General features: G+C 39.8%; 1 protein-coding gene across 1 annotated transcript in view; it reads left to right on the top strand.

Annotated features, from left to right (window-relative positions):
- The window catches only part of cacna1db (calcium channel, voltage-dependent, L type, alpha 1D subunit, b), a 335,919-nt gene that overhangs the window by 185,255 nt on the left and 127,177 nt on the right, over positions 1 to 23,487 (top strand). Inside the window, exons 25-28 of the mRNA XM_078209623.1 lie at positions 5,457 to 5,540; positions 19,869 to 19,901; positions 20,377 to 20,505; positions 21,678 to 21,743. Of these exons, the coding sequence (XP_078065749.1) occupies positions 5,457 to 5,540; positions 19,869 to 19,901; positions 20,377 to 20,505; positions 21,678 to 21,743 (312 nt within the window). The remainder of the gene's footprint in view (positions 1 to 5,456; positions 5,541 to 19,868; positions 19,902 to 20,376; positions 20,506 to 21,677; positions 21,744 to 23,487) is intronic.

Genomic DNA, 23,487 nt, shown 5'->3' with positions numbered 1-23,487 from the left:
AGGCAAGCATTAATTGTCACATACTTTTCGGAAGGTTCATCTAATTCAAGTTGCATATACACATGGCCCATGTCCAACTTTGAAAATGCTTGGCAACCAGTTAATCTGGTGTACTGATCTTCAATCTGGGGTATGGGGTATCTGTAAAGTTTATAAACCCTATTGACAGTAAGCTTATGGTCTCCACAAAGCAGAACTGACTTATCCGGCTTAAGGACAGGAATAACAGGCGCAGTCGCTCTGCGAAATGTACGGGCCTTATTATGCCCAGCTTTTCAAGGCATTCCAGTTTTCACTCTACTTTTTTCAATAGAAAGTATTGGACTGGTCTTGCTCTATAATACTTCGGTGTAGTATCTGGGTCAACATAGATATTAGCTTTGGCTTCCCTTATTTTTCCAAGCCTTTCCTGGAAAACGTTGGAGTACTTATTCATGACTTCATACAGTCCCCCCACTCCAGACTGAAGATCTCCAGCCAGTTTAGCCTGATATGTTGGTGCTAATCTCTCCCCATAAGAATAGGTCCTTGGCCCTGTACAGTGATGCGTGGAAGTCGAGCTGACTACTGCCTGTACGTCAAGGAAGGGAAGGGACAGCCTTCAGACTCCTAGACAGCATACTCCAGAAGGTTGTAGATGCTAGACAGTGGACAAATGAAAGTATTGCAGAAGATCACAATCGAGGCAAAGATTTAGGGTAGTCAAAATGCATGCAATTTTCAAAAAAAAGGCAAGGGTTGTAGTAGTGCCCTTTATCTGAAATGATTGCCCCATGTAGATGGCCAGCTTGGTCTTTGTGTTTTCTAAATTCAGGAACTGAATACTAGCTCAGAGGCAATCATAAGTCTGCTCCCCGATAATGGAGACTGCAGCCCCCATATCCACTTCCATTTTTAATGGGTGGTTATTTACTAACAACTCCATAATGGGGGCAACATTTGTCATGGAGATACTATTTAATTCCATTGGCCTTGTTCCTGGTTGTGGGCATACCTTGGCCCTTTTCAAAATAGGACGTGTTTTGACTATCCCTATATCTCTGCCTCAGTTGTGGTCTTCTGCAGCACTTTCAATAGTCCACTGTCTGGCATCTACAACCTTCTGGAATATGTTCTCTAGGAATCTTAAGGCTGTCTCCTTCCTTCTTTCACTGCCTGGTGATGTAACTTGGGCTCCACCACTCGTAAGAGATTCTGTGATATTTTACCAATACCATCACGTGCAGTTGAGGGATGGATGTTGCATGAGGCTCCTCCCTCAACCAGTAGACACTGCTGTCTCACATCCCTTTAGTTCCCGAGCTCCTTTCTCTGCATCCTCGAATGATAGAGCTATTTCAATGGCCTTCTTTAGAGCTAAGTTGCATTCAGCCAATAATATCTTTTGGATTGTCACATTGTTAATTCCACAGATCAGTCTATCTTGCAACATGTCATTCAACGGTGACCTGAATTTACAGTGATCTGCCAATTTTCATAACCTGGTCAGATATTTGGTGACAAGGGTTCACTCCGCTGTGTTAAAATGGTAACACTGAAGCATTATGGAGTGTTGCAGGTCATAATAACCTTTTGCCAAGTCCACTAATTCATTAAAGGTTTGAAGTCAGGGGCATCTGGGTAGGTCAGGCTTTTTATTACACTGAAGGTCAGGATGCTGCAGGTCACCAACGTGACCACTTTTGGCCCGAAAAAAGTAACGCATGCGCTTTGTGTATTGGGTTCAGTCTTCTATGCTTGCATTGTAGACTTCAAATTTACCAAAAAGAGACACTATTCTTATTGGAGGATTACTTATCTCAACAGTAAAGATGATCCGGAGGGAAGAAAAAAACTCACTTTATTCCTCATCGCTAATGTAATAATCTTACTGAAGCCAGTCTTCCATCACCATCACCCTTTACTTACAACGTGCTCAAAGTAATGCTTCGTGGGTACAGTATACAGGTCAGCCACAAAGTCTCTCAACTGTGGGCCTGAGTGGAGTAAGCTGGTTTTAAACCCCCTGCTGCCCCTTCCCTTCTGGGCAAGCCTCCACTCTAATAAGGGAGCTCGTATTCTATTGACGATCTCCCATGGCCATCATAACAATTACCAAACACTATTACTTAATGCACAATTAGTTTATGCACTAGTTATAGCATGCAGAGCAAATTAAAACTTGTATAGAGTAGTGGCATAAAACAAGCAATATCAGACCTGATCAGATCAACGAGCACCTGATAATTAATTCCTCTGACTTAAAGGGAACTGAATATCAGGTGCTGGGGATTATGCTTGGCTGATCCAATACCACCTGTTGTGCATCACCAACCAAGCCTTGTGTTTCTTGGCTTTCATTCATTATCCATCTACATAGAGAGAAAGAAAATGATCTACACACTTAGCAAGTAATTTTGCCATACTTTTTCTAAAATAAACTGTTGTACTTGTTGCCTGCCTGCCACTTTCCTAGCCACTAATCTAAAAGCAACATAAAGATAATCAACCCTTGAGCCACTTATTCTTCAAAGGCCACCAATTCTATACCATCCAAGCAAACAGTCAACAAAACAGATCTTTCCAATGGTTGAACTTGATTATTTAATTGACTGTTTCAATTTCCATCAGAATATTAATTGTCCTAATGCATTTTACATTATTGGGTTAAAATGCCACAGGATAGGAATATACTTTGGTTCCTTGTGATATTACTCTTTTTTTTCTCTGCTGGAGGAATTCTTAGAGCGTAGCTTGTACTTTTGTAATTGTCAATCCTACTATAATTCTGACTTAAAATTATTTTAAATGTGTCTTTTCAATTCTAAGTTTGTAATAGACTATAGTCAGTAAAAAACTTTTATGTGCAAATTCTTGGATCCACAAAATGTTACATTTTAATGGTTTACTAAGATTTTAACTAACACTTTGTATTAGGTATGTGTGCCAAAAAAGGAAAGATGGCTAGTAAGTGATTTTTATCTGACTGCTTGCAGTGCTTTCACTTCCGTTTGTCAGATACTAATTATGCATGTTATTTTGGGAATTTAGTTGGTGTGACTTGTCCATATTTACCTTCCTATCCTTTCCCTTAGAATCTGAACCTGAATCAGTAACTTAGTTGTTGCAATTGGTGTGGAACGTTTCTTCTGCTAGTTAATGAGTTGATATCTGGCCAATATATAGGTTATCTGATGTCACGAAAACACTTTTTACTGTTATTTTTACTTTAAAAAGTTGAGATGAAAAATCTGATTTATACTTTTGATTTACAGACATATTTTAATATATATTGAGAACTATCACAATTCAGAGCGCCTAATCCTAAACAGTGTTCCTGGGTTAGCGTCATATAAAGCACAGTTTCACACACATCACTTTTATCAATAGTCGTTTTTACGCCCTTACTTCATTTAGAGATATATATAATGCTAACAGATATAAAAAAGGCTACGTAGTCTATAAAATATTAAGATGTAAATATTTCACTATTAAATAAAGGTCTTAGTCATTCTGTCCCAGGTATGTCCCATTTACAAAATTATTAAACATTTTTTAGTTTTAATTTAAGGAACAAATTATTGAGTTTAAATTTTTTAATTTGTTAATTTTGTAATTGGCCTATTCATGGGTCTATTTAGATTGTTTTGAAAATAATTCATTAAATTTAATACCTATAAATTTATGTAGGCACTAGTCTTGACAAATTATTTAGAATATTTAAATGGATTTTAATCAAGCAAGCTTCTAGTCTTAAACAAAAAGTGCTGGAAATACTCAGAAGATCTGTGAAATGAGAAACAGAGTTAGTGTTTTGAGTGGAATATGACTCAACATAAGTATAGTTATAAATAAAAGACATGCAGAAAGATGGATACCATTGGATGAAAGAAAAATGCTCATGCTTTCACAATATTGCAAAATACAGTCAAAATTATCTGGGTTCCAACTGATTTGTAACTTTTGATAAATGTAAATACAATAGGGAAAACAAAATAAATATGTAAATACAAAAATAAATATGTAAATACAAAAGGGAAAATACATTCAAGATTCAGTAGGAATCATTGCTGATTTAAACATATGTAGCATCTTTTGCTTTATTCTATCAAAATTAAAATAAAAGTTTTATCTATGGAACATTGAACATTCTTCAGCTCTAGTCTTTACCGCACATGATACACCAGTTTACCTAAACAAAACAAATAGTTTCATCTTATTACGCAATGTATTTTATTTTAGTGTACTGGTCCTGGCAGATTACATATTTTCTCTTAACATGACTCCTATATCAATAAAAAATAATTTTTAAACAGTAGAACAACATGATCAGTCAAATTAATTTCCAATAAACTTCTGAGTAAATTATTGTTTCGAAGTTTGAGTTGACAAATTTACTGTTTAGGTTTTGTGTTAAATTCTCCACAGTTAGCTAAAGATATATTAATTGTTTAACATGTGTTAATATAAACATTTGCCCCCTACCTACTTTGTGTAGGGCTATTTTAGTGACTCGTGGAACGTGTTTGACTTCCTCATCGTTATTGGCAGCATTATAGACGTCGTACTTGGTGAACTTGATGTGAGTACTGTACCTTCCCAGAAACCATTGCTCCTTCCTTTTAGTGCTTCACTAAAGTTATCACTGGACAAGTCACAAACAGTTATACCTATTTTTAGGATATAAATATGGACTTTCAAAACCTGATTTCTCTCACTTTATCACTTTCCTTTTCTAGAATGCAGAAGCGGAAAATTTCACAAAAAAAGCTAGCACAGCTGTGAAAGCATTTGTCCTTTTTTGGCCTTGATGTGTATAGCTCCACTTTTATTGTTCTTCGCTAGTTCAGACTATGATAAAATTTCAATCAGAATTTTGAAATTAACCAGGTTAGTTTAACTACAATAGCTTCTTTTGAGCCATAAAATAAAAATCAAATCTCCTGGTCTATGCTTTGCTATGGTCAGGTGCACTGGCAGTCTGTATTTCTGAAACTTAAGCATCAAAAGAATGCTGTTCCCCTTATGCATCTATTTAGGTTGTATTGTAAATAATTCATTAAATAAAACTCTCAACTGATATTATAGATTCTAGTCTTTGTAAATTATTTAGGATATTTAAGTGTATTTTAATCAAGCAGTTATACTTAGTTATATTTGATTAATATGATTAAAATAAAATACAAAAATTTCAAATAAATAATTGAAACCTGGAATGTCTAGGTAATTTGTTTTGGCCCTTTCATAGCAGTTAACTTTAGAATTTGACAAAAAATCATTTACAAGAAAAGGGCAAGTGGAAACATGGATACAATTGATTGAAAGAAAAATACTTATGCTTTCACAGTGATGCAAAATACAGCCCAGTTTATCTGGGTTGTACCTGTATTTGTGTTGTAACTCTGGACTCTCTTATTACTTTTTTCTATTGTCTTTTCTCATCCCTTTCTGCTCCTATTGAATGTTTACATTCACAGCACTATTTCGCTGATGCATGGAACACTTTTGATGCCTTAATTGTTGTTGGTAGCGTCGTTGATATTGCTATCACAGAAGTTAATGTAAGTAAAGGCTATCAGTAACTGCACCTCCAAATTTAACCTTGTTCCTATATCAGAACATCTTAATATAGAAGTTCCAAGTCTGTCATTGCATTATTTGTTCAAACATGTCTTCACTTTAGCAGTGAGTTTTTAATATTTAGACAAATATGTTATACTTCAAGGAAAATTCAAAAGAATAACTCTAATACTCAATATTTATTCAACATTCAGCTGTCTGAGCTCTTGGTGATCACAACCGACCAAAATAGTTGATGCTCTGTGCTTATTACTCCAAGTTTGTACATCTTTAGTTGAAATTGCTAAGCCAATTGCATTCAGGTGCAGCAGATGTCTGAGAGGATCCATGAATGACAGTGTTATAACAGTATATTTCTAGCCCAAAGAATTGAAACAGGAATATTATAATACCATTCCAAATCATTTAAATAAATTACACTTTCATCGTGTTCCCTAGCTTGCTGTTTTAAAAGGCAATATTACAGTATAAAGCTTTTGTTGGAGTTTGTGTAGTCAAGCTACAGAACATGGAAAACAAATGAGAATGCATTTTTTCAAAACTACTTTGCCATTTATGTGGTTAAACTGAAGTGTAATGACATGAATGGTGAAACAATTATGCCATTTGGGTCATTAAACTTCTCTGGTAATATTTGGTACTGCTGGTTCTCTGTTAATATTTAATCCTGGCTGTAAACCAAGGAAAAATGTGAAAACTTCATTGGTGAAAATGTTTGTAGCGCAGTGCCAGTTTCTTACAGCAAAGTGAAGATGGTAGTTTCTAATAATTCGTGAACGGAGGACGCTTGATAATTCCTAAGAATGGCAAATGAGTAGTTTCTAGTATTTATTCAGAAGTTTGAAAATCCAACTTTATTTAGCAAGACTGTTTTTTAGATTGTCTGACAAAATAAATTAATTGTACTTTACAATACTTACTTCACTTATGAGCATTCTGTATTCTGCTAAAACATTGTAAAGCATATTCCGAAACTAAAAAATGAACTCGCTGTCTTGATTTTTAATGTTTAATATTTGAAAACTCACTGCTAAAAACCATGAATAGAATTAGTTAAACCATTGTATTTTTTCCTACTTTTCCAGGTTGCTCATCCATTTAGTAATATGCAGACTGACACTATGACATTAAATAAACTGTGGGTGGTTTAGAATTATCATCAAAGTACTCTTCTTCACAAATTTCTGTTTTCCCCACAGAAGCATGACATAAACAAATGCTTTCTCGACAGATTCTTTGTACCTTGTTAAAACTATGATTAAGAATTTCCCTTTATCTCAGTGAAAGCTGGGCAAATAATGTTGCAGTAATGATTTTTCCTGTTTTGAATCATTTCAGTTAAATAAATAAATTAATGTTTCCATTCATTAAATTGAATCAAAGACTGTTATTCTGTCTACAGCAATATAAAATGTCACCCATTCAGATGTTTTTTTTTTCATTTTTTCATCAGTATCTTGGTGACCATGCAAATAGATTGTGATTGCTATTGTATATTCAGAAGATAAGATGATCACACATTTATGAAACAATTAGTAGACAGAAAGTGAGAAAAGATAGGAAAACTGAGAGTGCTGGAAAATCCACAGTAAGTCAGCAGCTGGAAATGGGAGATCCGTCAATATTGCACAAGTGACCTTTCATCAAAGCTAAGTTTATTTAATGAAACAATTAATTTTAATAAACTGTACAGTAAAATCCCAATAATATTTTCAGCAAAAAACATATGATGATTTTTCTAATTTTCCTACATTATGTCCATTATGTTTTCTAGAATCTTGTAGAGGCAAGTATAAGAACGCTGGTTCATGACCGAGCACCATGCATTTCTTTGTTGAAACTTATTATAATCTTTTTTTTACACCGTGTTTCACAGTTGAATCACTTAAATTGTGGTCATCCAAATTTTCTCTTCTCATTTGGAGAACTGAAATCTCCAATCTGCCATTTATTAAAATAGAATTTATATTATTTGTCTACTCTATACTTAGTTAAATTAACTTGCAGGTTAAATAATAACAAAAAGGAAGAAAACTCAATTAACAAATTGACTTTTGTGGACTCGATTAAACAAAATGTTTAGGAAACCTATAAGCACCTCTAGAATGTTGTAACAAAATATTTTCCATGAAAATTTGTATATCAATATTTGAACAAATTCATGGCTTTTGTTTTATAATGCAGCAATTGCTATTTTGGATGTATAATACAAACCATTAATGACACAAGTATAAGTTTAGAAATTTCAATAATTATTAGTGCTGATATTTATGTTGAAGGTAAAGTGTTTTGCATAAAGAGAAATAGTTTATTATTTGTAGAATGGGTCTTAATGGCTGACATCGAGAAAAGGTTCATTTTTTGACATTTGTTATTGTTAGTGAAGAGATCAATATGAATGTAAAATGGTTATCATGTTCCCGCTTTTTAAAAGACAAAGACTAGCAAACAAAAATGTATTCCAAAATATTTAATTATTTTCAATGTCCATGTTCTATTTCATTTAAAAGGTGGAAGTGAAAATTTGGTTGACCATAATTCCAACAGATTCTTTGCACCGGTTTTTCTGCATGATCACTTGGACTGCCGTAAAATAGACAAAATAAAATCACAATTACTTTTTTAATCACAGCTCACTTTTTCAGTCTTATCATACTCCAATACTGCTCAAGTTGCAAATGTTTAATATTTGAAACAATCATCATGCAGTGTTAAGAAATTTAAACCTTGGGGAAAAGCAGCACAATTGCAAAGCTGCTTCTGTCCAATTCTGGCTTTTCACTCTGTGTAAATGTATGACCTGCAACTCCTCAGAAATAATCAAATTTTATCTTGAAAGCAGGTGGCCTTTGTACTGTAGGTAATGCCTACTAAATACTCCTTGGCTGATTATAAGGAAGTAATGGGTAAAGATAAAGTCGTCATAGTCCCAGATGACCTTAGGCTGACTAGTGGTGATTTAACCTGAGGATCACCACACCTCAGGTGAGGTGCAAAGTTGAAAAGGTGGGCTTTTAGGAATAACCTCAGCCAGTGCAGGAATTGAACCCGCGCTGTTGGCGTCACTCCGCATCACAAACCAGCCGTCCAACCAACTGAGCTCACAGGCCCCCATCAAGTAGTATGAAAAATGAATAGCTGTGACCTTCACAACCACAGACAAAGCAATTCTAATCACAGAGGAGTTTCTCCTGTTTTCGGTTCGCTACCATTTGGAGCAATTAAGCCATTTCCCTCTCTGAAGGCCTTCAACTTTCTTAGGCATAGCTCACTCATTAGTCCCAGGTTCTAGTTCTATGTTTTTTCTTGTATGTTTGAACTTCTTCTTGCTCCATTCCTTTGAGAGATAGTACTAGACATGGCAGGAGTAAGAGCGACATTGCTGACTGTAAACACTTGATTGGTAGATTTGTCCTATTAGTCCAAGTTCTGATGTGCATTTGTAAGTGAATATGTGTGAAACCTCCAGATTGTCATTGTTGTGGGCTGGATGTGGAAAGTTCTGTGATTCGTGAGGGAGATTTCTCTGCTGTTAGGAAGATAGTTATGAAAAGATGCAATGATTGCAGGATGCAATTAATCTGTGTCTATTCCTTTCATTGCAGGCAGTATGCATATTTCATACTGCATGCTTATTTCTATGATCATAGCATGCAGCCGGTGTTACAGTTGCGAGGTTTTGTAAGGTTATGATGTTTTAGGACTTTATCTTTTGATTTATAAGATTATATTTTAGGATTGAAGCTTTGAATTTAGGTAAATGAAATGGGTCTTGTGACCTATTTCAGGGTTTGCCTGACAATAAACCTGTGTGATTTGATTGTTAGAGATCGAAGGAAAACTCAGATTATTTTACTGAGAGAAAGCTGTGAGGAGCTTCCACGAGGCAGGAATTTCCGCCCTTCCCGCTGGCAGGATCTTCTGGTCTCAGCGATGTTTTCTGGCAGCGAATGAGCGAGCCATGAAAATTGCATTTGACTTTGGCTGGAAGATCCAGATGACGGCTAGTCGTGAGGCATCTCCGCTGTGGGTAAACCCACCATGGGGATCTGGAAAATTTGGGCCATGGAAATCATGATTGCAGTCTCTCAGTATACCATGAGTAAATCTTGAGTCTCCCAAAGTCCCTCACAAATAAACCACTAGCTTCACATACAGCTGTATCGACCACTTCCCCTTCACTCACTCACAAAAGATCTCACCTTGACTCATATCTCATATTCATAGGTAAAGTGCACTCTCAGACAGTTAGCACACCTCATAGCTTGCCCAGACAGCCAACTATCGATATGACAGACATATCGCACATCGGGTTGAATTTTCCCAGCCCCATGGTGGCTTGGAAGTCAGGCAATGGGTGGTGGGGAGGTATCAGGAAAATAGGGAGAGCCAAGTTGGAGCAGCTCCCTGATGCATTTCACTGGGGACGTTTCCTAGATGACCTGGGAAGTGGATTGCTTGCCCACAGAGGCTGCCTGGGGCAATTTACATAGTTAAGACTTAAATTAATGACAGTTCCATCTAGCTGACCTCGCTGCAGCAGTCAGAAGGCCACCATCAAAGCCGGATGTTCCATCCACTAAATAAGGAATTGTGAGGAAGAAATACAGCCCTTGCAGTGCCAACGATCCAATTGGAGGAATTTCTCTCTGATTAGAGCAACATTCCATCTTTCCCTCCTTGTTAATTATGTTTACACCTCTGGGGGTACCTCCATTTTGAGGTGCCCTCACAATCTCAGACCTATCTCAGCAGCATCCACCTCTCCCAGTGCTGTTGTCCAGGGTCTAGAGCTGCTGACCCTGTGATTGGTCTGGCAGCTCTGGGAGCCGACCAGAGGTGAATGCGGAGACAACCAATTGGGAGACCGTTTCCGGGAAACTGATTTCTGGCAAATGTGGGCTTGGGCACCTATTTGTTCTCCACTTTGATGTTCCAAACCCTGTGGTAAAACCCTGCCCATTGTTGCACCATATTCACCGACACACTTCCCCCTCTTTTGCAAGACAAGATGGTGCATAACTGTAGGTAGTATTTGGCTGCATGTTCTCACCATCCGTGAGACAGTTCTCGCCTTCATTGGAGCATCTGTGATTAAGGCCGTGGAGTGGCTGGGCTCAAACCATTGAAGCTGATAGTTAATTCCGGCCAACTCAGATTCTGACCCTGCATATACTTCAGAGAGTAGCCTAGAGATAGGGGGAGGGCGATTCTCCTATCCCGCTGTGCTGCTTTTGTGGCGCAGCAGGCTGGGAGACTCGAGCGGAGGCTGTTTCGCGGGCTCTCCACTGGGCGCCACGGCCTCCGGGCATCTCCAGCAGTCGGAATGACTGCGCCATCAGCTCCGCACCGATTTCTGGTGCGAAGCTGCATAATTTATTTAAAACCCAATTTAAATAGCATTAGTGGTTCCCGGGACCAAAATCTCCAGGCCCGCTATCCTCTCTCTTTCTCTGTCTCTCTCCCCCCGCGCCCCCTCCCCACCCCCGCCAAGAGTGGTTCGCTCCAGCGCAGTTTAGTATAGCTCCCCACTTGCGGGGAGCTAGTGGCCCGAGTGAAGGGAGGAGGGGGGGGGGGGGAATCGAGGCCCCCCAAAGGGTTGGGCACTGGGGGGTGCCCCCTGGGCATTGCTACCATGTATCGCATCCAGGATCTGCACTTGGTGAGACATTGTGTCCAAGTGGCCTGCAATGAGGGCACGAAGAATGGGCAGCACAAGTGGTGGCTCGCCTGAGGGTGAGGTTCATGCATAAATTATTTTGAAAGCTCAGTTGAACATTTTGATAGGTGGCATACAGGAAGCATAAGAGTAAGCACGCTCAAATGCTTGGTGCATTAACAGGCCTGCCAGAAAGCCTCCAGTCATTGCCATTCAGCATGAAGAAATCCAGCACCAACCCTTCAGATGGCTTTGTGTAGAGCTTAGAGTTCATCTTTCCAGCATGCAAGTGGTAGCCATTACCTCATTTGTGGAACCATAATGCAGTGTTTAATGGCCAATACCTCAGCTTCCATTGCAGCACAAGCACATTGCACCCAGACTGAAGTAATACAAGCTCAACTTGTTGAAATGCTGCTTGCTGCCACGAAAATTCAGACTACTGTCATTGTGGCTGCGGATACCAGTGATGAAATGGACTTGAAGTGTCTCATAGCAATACAGCAGCCTGTACTTCAAAATATACCTGTGTTCAACACAGTGCAGAGATGCAGCCCCATAGGGAGTAGCTGCAAAGGAATACAAACCTGCAATCTTCCAGGATGACAGCATTGATCCTCCCACCTCTACTACCCTACTGATGTCCTTGCTGTCGCCTGTCAACCAGCACAGACTTCTGCCACCCATTACTGCACTCCATCACCAAGCCTTCCAGAGCTATAGCTGCGTGATGCAATTTTGCAAGGCCATCTGCAATCTCTTCACACTGAAAGTCAGTAGCCTTCCACAAACCATGCTGCAGCCACTGCATACTAGGACAAATAAAGGCAAGCAATAAGGAAACACACAGAGATGATTAGTTGATTTTTGATAGAAAACTGAATAGTTTGATGAATAAAATTGATTTGGAATGCTGTCGTGTGGTGGCTATTATTACAGCATGGTGAGCAAGAGGATGTTGTGATGGTTGGTAACAAAGGTAAGGCTTGGGAATGTTGTTGAATGGGCATTTGGTGTTGAATTCAGTGGGACCACAGTCGGATGAGCTAATCTTGGACAACCCAGCTGGGAGGGAGTATTTTAGTTGCCTTCTCCTTTCCTTTTCTTCCTCAGTCTCTTCTTACTCCTCCTTGGCTTCTCATTAGGTGGCAAGGGCTGTGCCCTCATGATGGCAAGATTGTGCAGGAAGCAGCAGACCATCACAAATGGTGATACATGCTATGGAGATCCAGAGTGACCAATCATTAGATGCATTGCACCCCAGTGATCTGCTCAGTGACATTCTGTATGGCAGCATGACTCACCATATATATGTTGACCATGTATGCACCAGAGCCATGAGCCAGGTGGCCAGTGAATTGCTCTAATCATCCAATAGCTACAGGTTTATCATGGTGGCTCAGGTGCCGCTGAGAGGCACAGAATAAAGACACCATTACTGCTGCCATGATACTAGTCATAGACTTACATCAGCTGGGCATTGATGGGAACCCTATGGTTGTGGTATACCTATGAATTTACATGCATATCCCATAATGGAATTGGCATTATGCACTTTGGAGCACTTGTAATCCTGATGAAGCTATGTGCTCATTCACCTACTTCTCTCTGGAAAGAAAATATGATCTACCCCTCTCATTACATACTAGAGCATCAGTAATTGGGTGGCATGGTGACACAGTGGTTAGCACTGCTGCCTCACAGGTCCAGGGATCCGGGTTCGATTCCAGCTTAGGATGACTGTCTGTGTGGAGTTTGCACATTCTCCCCATGTCTGCATGGGTTTCCTCTGGGTGCTCCGGTTTCCTCCCACAGTTCAGAGATGTGCAGGTTAGGTCAATTGACCATGCTAAATTGCCTCTTAGTGTCCCAATCTGTATAGGTGAGATGGATTAACCATGGTAAGTATGTGGGGTTACAAGGATAGGGCGAAGGAGAGGATCTGGATAAGATACTCTGTCAGAGAGTCTGTGCAGACTCGATGAGCTAAATGGCCTCTTCTGCACTGTAGGGATTCTATGATTCAAGAAAACCCCTCTTATACAATTGTGAACTGTGAGATGTTATATGCTCCAACCTAGGAGAAGCCCAAATAAACCCATTCAAGGTTAAATCACCTTTGAAATTACATCATATTGTCCAGGTCTTGCTGCATTTGGACATGGACTGTTTCAGTATCTGAGGAGTCAGGAATGGTGCTGTGCATTCTGCAATCATTAGTGAACATCCCTTACGATGGAAGGAAGATCATTGGTGAAGCAGCCTCGAGATGTTTGGGCCTGTGACACTACCCTGGGGAACCTGACACCACTGATTGATGCTAAGTCAATCTTAAAAGTTATTGTCACTCAGAAAATAGGGCCCAATAAGTTTTAATGCTTACTTACAATTTTATGATACAACAGTTATAGAGTGGAATTCCCCCAAAAGAATTTGTGGGAAAACTGGAGTAATTCATGCTGTTTTTATCAGTGGGAGTTCACACTAGAATCTCCCACAATCTGTGCACTGCAGAGACCACCAGCATGAATATCATTAGATTTCAGGGGGCGGGGCCTATTCCCACCTGGGAGGCTGAACCCAGCGGCGTTTGCGCACGCATAGTGGACATGGACTGCTTCCATGTCTGGCCCTGCACCCCCCCCCCCCCTCGCAGTGATAATTCCCCCATTCCAGCCCCCCTTTGCAATGCAGACCACCCGGGAGGCAGACCACCCCGCTATGGCTGATCCCAGCCCGCCCCGATCGCTAACTTCCCTCCTGACCAGACCGATCCCTATGCAGAGTGGCAGCGGGACCCTCATCCCCACAGATCGCCCCTCGGCCCTGCTCCCATCAGGCCCCACCCTATCAAGTCACATCCCTATAGGCCCCGCCCCTTGGCACTGCCCCATGCCCGATGGGCAATGCTAAGGTGAGGGGGCATAGGCTGGCACTGCCTATGCTGAGGGGGCACCACCCCCCTGCTGCCCGACCCCCAGGGGGCCACGATTGCCCCCCTTTACTCCAGCGGGGTCGCCCCAATAGTTCCTCGAAAGTGGGGACCAACTGTAAACCCCGCTAGAGTGAAACATTGGCAGGGTGGGAGAGGCCCAGATAATCCAGTCCTGGGCCCACTAATTACATTAAAATTAGATTTAAAATATATTAAAATCACTTACCTGGTCTTCCCGCCAGTGTCCAGCGCAGATCTGACCGCCAGAAATCCACTGATGGGACTTGCGCTCACAGCAGAAATGCTGGGCATGCGTGAATTGCACGCATGCCCAGCTGCGAGATTCTCCCATCCCGCTGCGTTAGAAAATTTGCAGGGTGGGATAGGCGAATCACCCCCATAGTATCTTTCATTCCTATAAGATTTCTGTTTCATATATCGCCAAGCTAGACATTTATAGCACATTGTGAATCCATCTAATAATGCGGATGTGTCTACTATTGCTTTTGCGTGTGTGGATCTTACATCTACACAATTGTATTATAAATTAGTTGCTATAAATATTGTTGGAGAATGTATTTACACAATGAAGCAAAGTTAGGTAAAGTAGATAAAAATATACTGGGAACTGCTTTAGTAATGAGTTGTAAAATTCCATAGGTCCAATACATTTAGATTCTCTGATCTTACAGGAACTAATTAATAACACTTTGCAGTACTGGTTGAATGTTTTTTTTCTATTCTGTTCTTCAATCTTTAACTTATTGTATGATTTAATTTTCATGGAAGTTAATTATCAAAAGCTTTACAAATCTATTTACATCTTTTCCCTATTCATTTATTTACAGTGTATATATTTGTATTTGTGAGCACCATTATGTTTATATGTGTGACACCTATCATAAAGAAAACTTATCACGAGTTTTGCCATTTTATAATATTTGTCATTTAATAGTTTATTTTGAAAGCACCAAAGCATTTTAAACATTAGGCACCGGTAATTGCATGCATTGGCACCACACTATATTTGCATGTATTTGTTGAACTCACTCTTCATCACAAATTTTTCCCTCCCTTATTTTCCCCTTATTACCCTGCACTTGAGACTTGGAACCATTTCAACTCCATGTCTACTATTGTTTTATGCAATCAGTTGCTGTGACAGAATGTGGGTGCTAGGAGAGAGGCATAATTGCAGCTTTGGTCTGCAAAAATACTAATTATTTTCATAACATTCAAATTAATTATTATAGTTGGCTTTGGGTCACCCGTTGAATGTCATGGTCAGTAGCCTAGCCCTTTATCTTATCAATACAATTTGAGCGTGAAATTTTGATTGCATTTGTGTTATTATTAATATATGTAATTTTTAAATTTTGTTGCAATAAATAAAGATATATTTGCATGGACCTGCTTTAATAAATACATTGTGCATGGATATATGACTTTTTAATTACCAAATAATGAATTGAAATGAGGGAAAACTATAATCGAGCTTTGTATGTGGACTATATGGTGTAGTTTATTAGCATATTATCCTTTGACCTCAGGGAGCTGGGTTTGAATGCAGCCTGCAGCAATGTGATGAAAATACCATGCTTACTGATTTTAAGGATCCTATGTGCAACAAATTTGGATCACCTCAACCCAGCTGGCATTAAATAGCAATCTTTTTAAGAGACGCATGTTTAAGGAAATGGAAATGTCACACTGATGTAGCAGTTGTTGCTGTTCTGAGACTGGACCAGAGCACAATAAACAGAGCTTCTATCCAGTGCTATATCTAACCAGGGTTAGGGACAGAGATGGGTGGTGTCCAAAATGACAGCACTGGTCAGTGTGCTAGTTTCCTAAAGTTAACTGTCTTCTTCAGGCCAGATTCAGGGAAATGACCCTGCATTTCTGTCTGATTCATGAAAGAATGCCAATAAAGATTGAGCTCATTTATGGGGATTATATGATTTCCGTAGGTATGGACAAACTGCATGAGCTGTCTTAGCAGACCAGGTGAATGGAGGCAGATACATGGATGAGCTAGACATGGCCATACCAACAAATTAGCTGGGCTCTGTCAAAGCCTGAATGGCACAGAGGGGGATTGGATCATGGGGATCAACATAGTGCATTTGGTGGGGTGAGTGGGCAGTGGCCATTATCCTACATGGCAGGGGCATAAGGACAGGGGGTGGCCAGGAATAAGAGACCATGTCTAGAGGAATGGTGAGTGAGTGACTCTTCTATTTGGGCACCTGCATCCATTAGAAATCACCCACAAGATAGTTATCCCCTCTGGGTTTCCCTCTCTCCTGCCCTGATGTTTCTGCTTCCCACCCTACTGACAAAACCCTGGACTTACATTTAAGTTTGGACTTAATCAGCATCTCCTCTTCAGGACTGCCTACAGCCCTAACAGTGGCCACTGTCTCTGGTGGCACTGCTTGGATAAGAGAGCATCCAGCCCTCTGGTTGCAGCTGTCAGAGGCAGGACCTCCTTCCTGATGCAGGTGGAATACGTCGACCCAAATAAGGCCCCATGGCTGGAAAATGACTATAGAGCAAGCCGGTCAAATGGAGGTGGCTCACCACCAACTTTTATGTCAGAGGTGGGGACCCCACCTTCAGTATAAGATTATACCCAATGTCCTTTTTCCTGCAGAGCCAAAAGAGAATGAGATTTTTCTTGTATCCTTACAGCTTCCCTCGCCAATGATCCATGTGGGCACCGGCCCGAGAGTTGAAGATCTTCCTGGTTGCATAGTTCTGTTAGTAGAGGACATTGTAGGAGATGTTTCATCATTTGAATTGAATTTTCACAGTCACAATTGATGCAGCTTGTCTGTATCTGCACTTCTGCATGACGGCCTTGCAGTGGCTGACACCAGTTCGGAGGCAATTGAGGTACAGCCAAGTAGGCTGTGTACACTCCCCTCCCATGTTCAGTTGTGGCATGCACCTTGAGGCTTCTCAGTTTGTGTGAATACTGGAGGGTGAATATCCAGAATTCTGGTCTGAGAGTTGAGGATCTCACCAGAGATATCAAGTCATTGAATCTTTTCCTATACTGAATGCAACTTCTGGCCACACTTCTTCCATTGACTGTGTTAGCAATGTCCATCCATGTCTGCTTTGTCTAGCTGCGTGGCACCCTCCTGCCATCCTCCAGGAATAGGATCTCCATCCTCTCCCTCATAAACTTCAGCGTGACCTCCAGATCCACATCTGAAAATGGGGGTCTTCCCTGCCCTCGTTTCAAACCTCTGGCTCTGCCGAGACTTCAAGCCTTCTGTGATCTTTTGCTTTGCAGAAACAGCAGTGAAATGGCAACCACTGTAAGGCTGCCATGGTCAGTTTAAATTGGTCCCGCACTTGAGTTATCCCACTCCATTCCCACCCTCTGGGCCATTAATTGTCTGCGAAATCCATCTTTATATTAATTAAGGAGTAGCTCCCATGAAACTTGACATCCAATACTGTTTCCCCCAGATCAGGTTTGGGACCCAGTTATGGTTCCAACTTCTGTTTCCTGTTTCCTTAGCGAAAATCCAACTGTGGATATTTGAAACAGGAAAACATTCCATTTTCCAGTGTAAGCAAAATTCAGCAATTTAAAGAGAAAAAATGCACTTGAGAACTGAAATGCTTATTATGTAACTCATATTCTTCAGCTGATTACGTGCAATTGTTTTTTATAAATTGGTTTCCCTTTGTAGTGTAGCAAGCAGAAACTGCTAAAGATCTTGTGCATTTCCTAGTATCTAATTGCAGTGCAGTTTTGACAGGGGCCTTAGGGTAAGATCACTCTAGGATAGAAAAATGAGCGGTTAAAAATCAAAATTTTATCATAAAATGGAAGAGCATGTAATTTATAAGGATATAAGGTACCAAATGTTCTTATTTATTTACAGTGAATTATGAAGGGCCTAAGTATAAAATATTCTAAATGCAAACAGTTATTTCTTTATTGGGGATTTAGGACTCCAATTTTGCTGACGATACAAGTAGCTAGAGTCAGAAATTTCCTAGCTTGGCACACCAGCCTCTGGGGAAAAGTGTGCTGATTTTCACTTGGTGACGAGAAGCGTGGATGCAGAATAGAAACATGCCCACCATCACCAGATCCAGATCGTATGTGGCCACAGACACAGCCAAGTGCTGAGGCAGGCAGTTTAAAAGGCCTGAAACCAAAAGAGAAAACACTGGAAAATCTCAGCAGGTCTGGCAGCATCTGTAAGGAGAGAAAAGAGCTGACAAAGGGTCCAGATGACCCTTTGTCAATGTTTAAAAGGCCTGCCTCATGTCCCTGGGACTTTGTCCCAGTTGTATTGTTAAATATTAGGCCCTCTATCTCTCACATTTCACAATTCACCCCACCCACTATCCATGTCCCATCCAAGCCAACTCATGTCACCACAAACTTTTGTCCTTGCATCCTCCATGCCAACTCTCCTCCATGGGCAGACCTCACGTGCCAGGTTGAGATGATATAAAATAATATCCTAAATATCCATTAAAGATCTAGTTTTCACAATAATAAACAAACTCCCATTCATGAAAGCCTATTCAATACATTTAAACCCCCTCAAGTACTTAGTACCTTATAAAAATCAAATATTTGAATTCCTAACCCCACATCAAAGATAGCTAATCTTTTAATAACCTCTTTGAATTGTCAGTCAAACTGTGAACTTACAACCCTCCACTGTGATAGGTTGTGGAAAGCAGTTGGTCATTAATAATACTATAATGATAGCATTTAGGATTGTGTCAACAGCTTTTAAAACTGATACAAGAGATATTTTACAACTCTCAGACACAGGCAAGCAGTTTTTTTTTCAATTTTTAAAGGACTGGCCATTTAAATAACTTGAGAGCTTAACATCTCTTAAGCTCTTAGCCACCCTTCAAGAGCATTTACAACCTCCATTTTTAATGGTCCCTGGCATCTCCACAGCTCCGCAAACATCTGGCCCTTAGTGTGCAAAGTTAATGCACAGTGCAGTTGTTACACTATTCCTTTGAAGTGTATTTGTCTCTAATCTATTTTTACATGTATAAGAATTGTTAAATACAGCCATGGCAATTTCAGCCAACTGTAATTAGTTAAAGGACCAACAAGTGTGAATAGTTTACTGGTATAATTTATAAAATGTTTCTTAATTCTTCTTCACTTTGAGATTTTACATCATCAGTAGTAACTTGTGCATTGTTAGTAAATTATGTATTCAATTTTAGTTTGGCCCCAAGCAAATCCAACCAGCATCAGGTGGCGAGCCAGCTGAAGAGCAGCCCAAAGGTGAGTTTCTCTTCAGTTCTGTGGTTTTGGGAGGAGCAGAAGTGCTTCTCAAGGCTCCACAATTCCAGCCTGGGCCACTGCCACTCTGCTGCCCCACTCCCAGGAACCTGCTGAGCATGGAAGCCAGCCTGGCTGCCTGATTTACAGTTTCCTTGTGTTGACAGGTTGTTTCCAGTGACAGTCTGCCAGCCTGGTGCAAATGAGGTTTGGTCCTCAGACTGGGTTAGCCTTCTAGCAGAACTTCTGGGCAGCTAACTGGCATGTCCCACCAACCAGCTGCCTGCCTTTCCATCAGGTGGATAATGCATTCATTTTTGTTTAGACTTGTCTTTCTTATTTAAATTTTAGTACATATAATTTAAGTTGTTATTACTTTATTTAGTTATTAATTTAAATATTCATTTCTAAAGCCTTTTGCAAAGCCAACAGAGAGCCCCCCTACAGGGGAATCTGGGGTAAGATATAAAAGTGTTCCCTAATGTTTACCTTGCATGGATGTTTTCTTTCTTGTGAATTTCCTCTTTTAATTTTAAGCCAGTATTTGTTCCTGACTTTCAGCCTTTAAGTTACTAATGTCAATCACCTTTCATATAAATATTGTGTAATAGACTGTTTGATTTTACTTAATAAATTTTCAGAATTATGTTGACCCCTATTGATGGTTTAAAACTTAAAAAAATTGAATTGATAGGAAACATAAATTTTCTGAAAATTTACCTTTTATCGCATGAAGTTTTTCCAGATCACACTGTGTTTATGCAGATCAATGCAGTTAAATATGGGAAAGTGATTGAGGCATACCTTGACTTCCTTTGTGACTACCTTTCTCTTTGTGTTCTTCCTGTTTTGTCTTACAATCTTTTAAAAACATTTATTGATTTTTTTTCTTGTGGATTGATTTTGATTTAATTTGTATACAATTACCTTTAGAATTCAGAGGAAAGTTCCAGAATTTCCATTACCTTCTTCCGTCTCTTCCGTGTAATGCGATTAGTCAAACTACTGAGCCGTGGTGAGGGGATACGTACATTGTTATGGACATTTGTCAAGTCCTTCCAGGTTTGTATGCATGTTTGCATCCTTACACTCAGGGAATTAATTGACACTTTACATTTATATGTCAAAAAGGCCAATTAATTCCTGCTAATTGTATCAAAATGTATGCTAGCTTTTAATGAGTGTCCTGTCTAGAATCTAAATGTGAGCCAGTTGACCAAATGCCCACAGTGATATTTGACATAAAACTCCACTCCAGGGGCCTAGATAGAGCTATTCCTTGAGTACTGACTGCATTTCTAACTTAAACACTCAAATATAATTTCTGTTCTACCAATTTTTGCTTGTGGAATCATAGGAATTTCAGCAGAGAACAAAGTCATTTCAACATTTGTACAAGGTCTTTCACTGAATTTATGTACATTGTCAGGGAACAGAGGTAGTTTTAAGTAATATCTATTTATTTTTGTAGGTATTAGCAATAAAGTTTGGCTTTAAGTAAGCTTAATTTTGTGTTTGTGTTTGTGTGCCAAGAAAGGGTTAACAACTTAAGGTTGATTCAAATGCCTGCACAGTAATGTGGATTTTGTGACATTAAAATGAATGGGATTTAAATAAAAACTAGGCTGTCATTTAGCAACTGGAGGTCCACACTGAGAAATGTTTTGAATTAGTTGGGGAAATGTTTTAATGGATGGTGAACCCACAAATAATTGTATTCATTTGAGTTAGTGGTCAAATATTAGATAAATAGATAGCTGGATGGATAAAAAATAAAAAGATATGAGGGATGTCAGAATAATTATACAGAGTTGAATATACTTATACCTTTGAATATCTGAGAAGTGAACTGTGATTTGCACTAAATGTGCAGAACTTCAGTTCTTGAAAATATATCTTGGAAATTTGGGCATGCCTTCCATTATTTTCTCACATTGTAGACTTGCAAAATAGTCAATTACAACAGATAATAATTTATTTACACAAAACATTTGAAAGCTCTGCTTATTTCATTACATCGTCAGGCTGCTAGAAATCTGATAGAAATATTACTTATATTATGAAAGTTAATCATCAGCAATTCAATACAAAAATGAAAAGAATAGATTTTTATTAACATTCGAGTAGTGCCTAAAAAGCAATTGATGAAAATATCAGAAAATGTCTTGTGATTATTTTAATGTATATGTAACGGTAATGCAACCTAACCTGGTTACAATGTTCTTCCTTCTTAGGCACTTCCATATGTTGCTCTTCTGATAGCTATGCTCTTTTTCATCTATGCTGTAATTGGCATGCAGGTAACCCATTGGATGACATCCTGATGTAAATGTCAATTATCCTTCAAAAATGTTTTCATTCTATGTTTCATTGATCAGTGTAATTTGTTCAAAGTGAAATATAAATTAATTGGAAAAACCATAATTTCAATTTTTTCGAAATTTGTAAAAATCTTGGTGTTACATTCATCTAATATAAATAGATTTTTCATAAGTTTTTGCTTTCCAGAGATTTAGCTTAATTGTAACAATTCAGGATCTAAAGTAGGGAGCTAAAAAGCAGAACCTCTAGGGTAATAATCTCAGGATTACTCCCCGTGCCACATGCTAGACAGGCTTGGAACAGGGAGATGGTACAGTTGAACACCTAGCTAAAGAATTAGTGTAGGAGGGTGGGCTTTAATTATATGGATCACTGAGATGTCTTCTGGGGAAGCTGGGACCTGTACAAGAAGGAAGGGTTGCACCTGAACTGGTGAGGCACCAATATCCTGGGCAGGAGGTTTGCGAGTGCTGTTTGGGTGGGTTTAAACTGGTGTGGCAGGGGAGTGGGAACCAGAACAGCAGGCCAGTAAGTGTAGGAACTGGGGAAAAAAGTGAGACTGAGCTAAACATAGCGCAGAGTAAGAGCAGGCAGAGGGAAGCCGTGGGGCTCAGCAGGACTGGAGGTTTGGAGTGCGTTTGTTTCAATGAAGAAGTATGACAGGTAAAACAGATGAACTGAGAGCCTGGATTACTGCATGGAATTATGCTGTTATTGCAATTACGGAGACATGGTTAAAGGAGGGACAGGACTGGCAGCTTTAATGTTCCGGGATATCGCTGTTTTCGATGGGACAGAAGGGGAAACAGAAGGGGTGGGGGAGCTGTACTGCTGATTAGGGAGCACATCACAGCTGTATTGAGGGAGGAGACATCAGAGGGATCTTGTAGTGAGACATTTTGGGTGGAGCTCAGGAATAAGAAGGATGAAATCATAATGTTGGAAAGGTACTATAGACCTCCCAACAGCCAGCAGGAGACAGAGGAGCAATTGTGCAGTCAGATACTGAAAAGGTGTGAAAGAAGCAGGATAGCTGTGGTGGGTGACTTTAACTGCCCCCATATTGACTGGGACTCCCTTACAGCCAGGGGCTTGGATGGAGATCAATTTGTTAGATGTGTCCAGGAGGGCTTTTTGATACAGTATGTTGACAATCCAACCAGGGAAGGGTCCATACTAGACTTGGCATTGGGGAATGATCCCAGGCAGGTGATTGATTTTTCAGTGGGGGAGCATTTTGGGCTTAGTGACCATAATTCGATAAGATTTTGGGTAGTCATGGATAAGGCCAAAAGTGGCCCTCGGGTGTGGATACTTAATTGGGCGAGGGCCAATTACATGCAAATTAGACAGGAACCGGGGAATGTGGATTGGGAGCGCCTATTTGAGCACAAATTCCTGGCATGTGGGAAGCTTTTAATGGCTAATTGATTGAAATGCAGGATCGGCATGTCCCCGCAAAAATGAAAGATAGAAATGGCAGGATTCAGGATCCATGGATGACAAGGGAAATTATAAGCCTAGTCAATACAGTTATACGGTAAATGGCAGAACTCTTAAGAGTATTGATAGGCAAAGGGATCTGGGTGTACAGGTACACAGGTCACTGAAAGTGGCAATGCAGGTGGAGAAGGTAGTCAAAAAGGCATACATCATGCTTGCCTTCATCAGCCGGGGCATTGAGTTTAAAAATTGGCAAGTCATGTTGCAGCTTTATAGAAC

This window comes from Mustelus asterias, chromosome 3 (genome assembly GCF_964213995.1).
Source record: "Mustelus asterias chromosome 3, sMusAst1.hap1.1, whole genome shotgun sequence".
Taxonomy (NCBI): Eukaryota; Metazoa; Chordata; class Chondrichthyes; order Carcharhiniformes; family Triakidae; genus Mustelus; species Mustelus asterias.
This window is presented reverse-complemented; position numbering and strand designations above follow the sequence as displayed.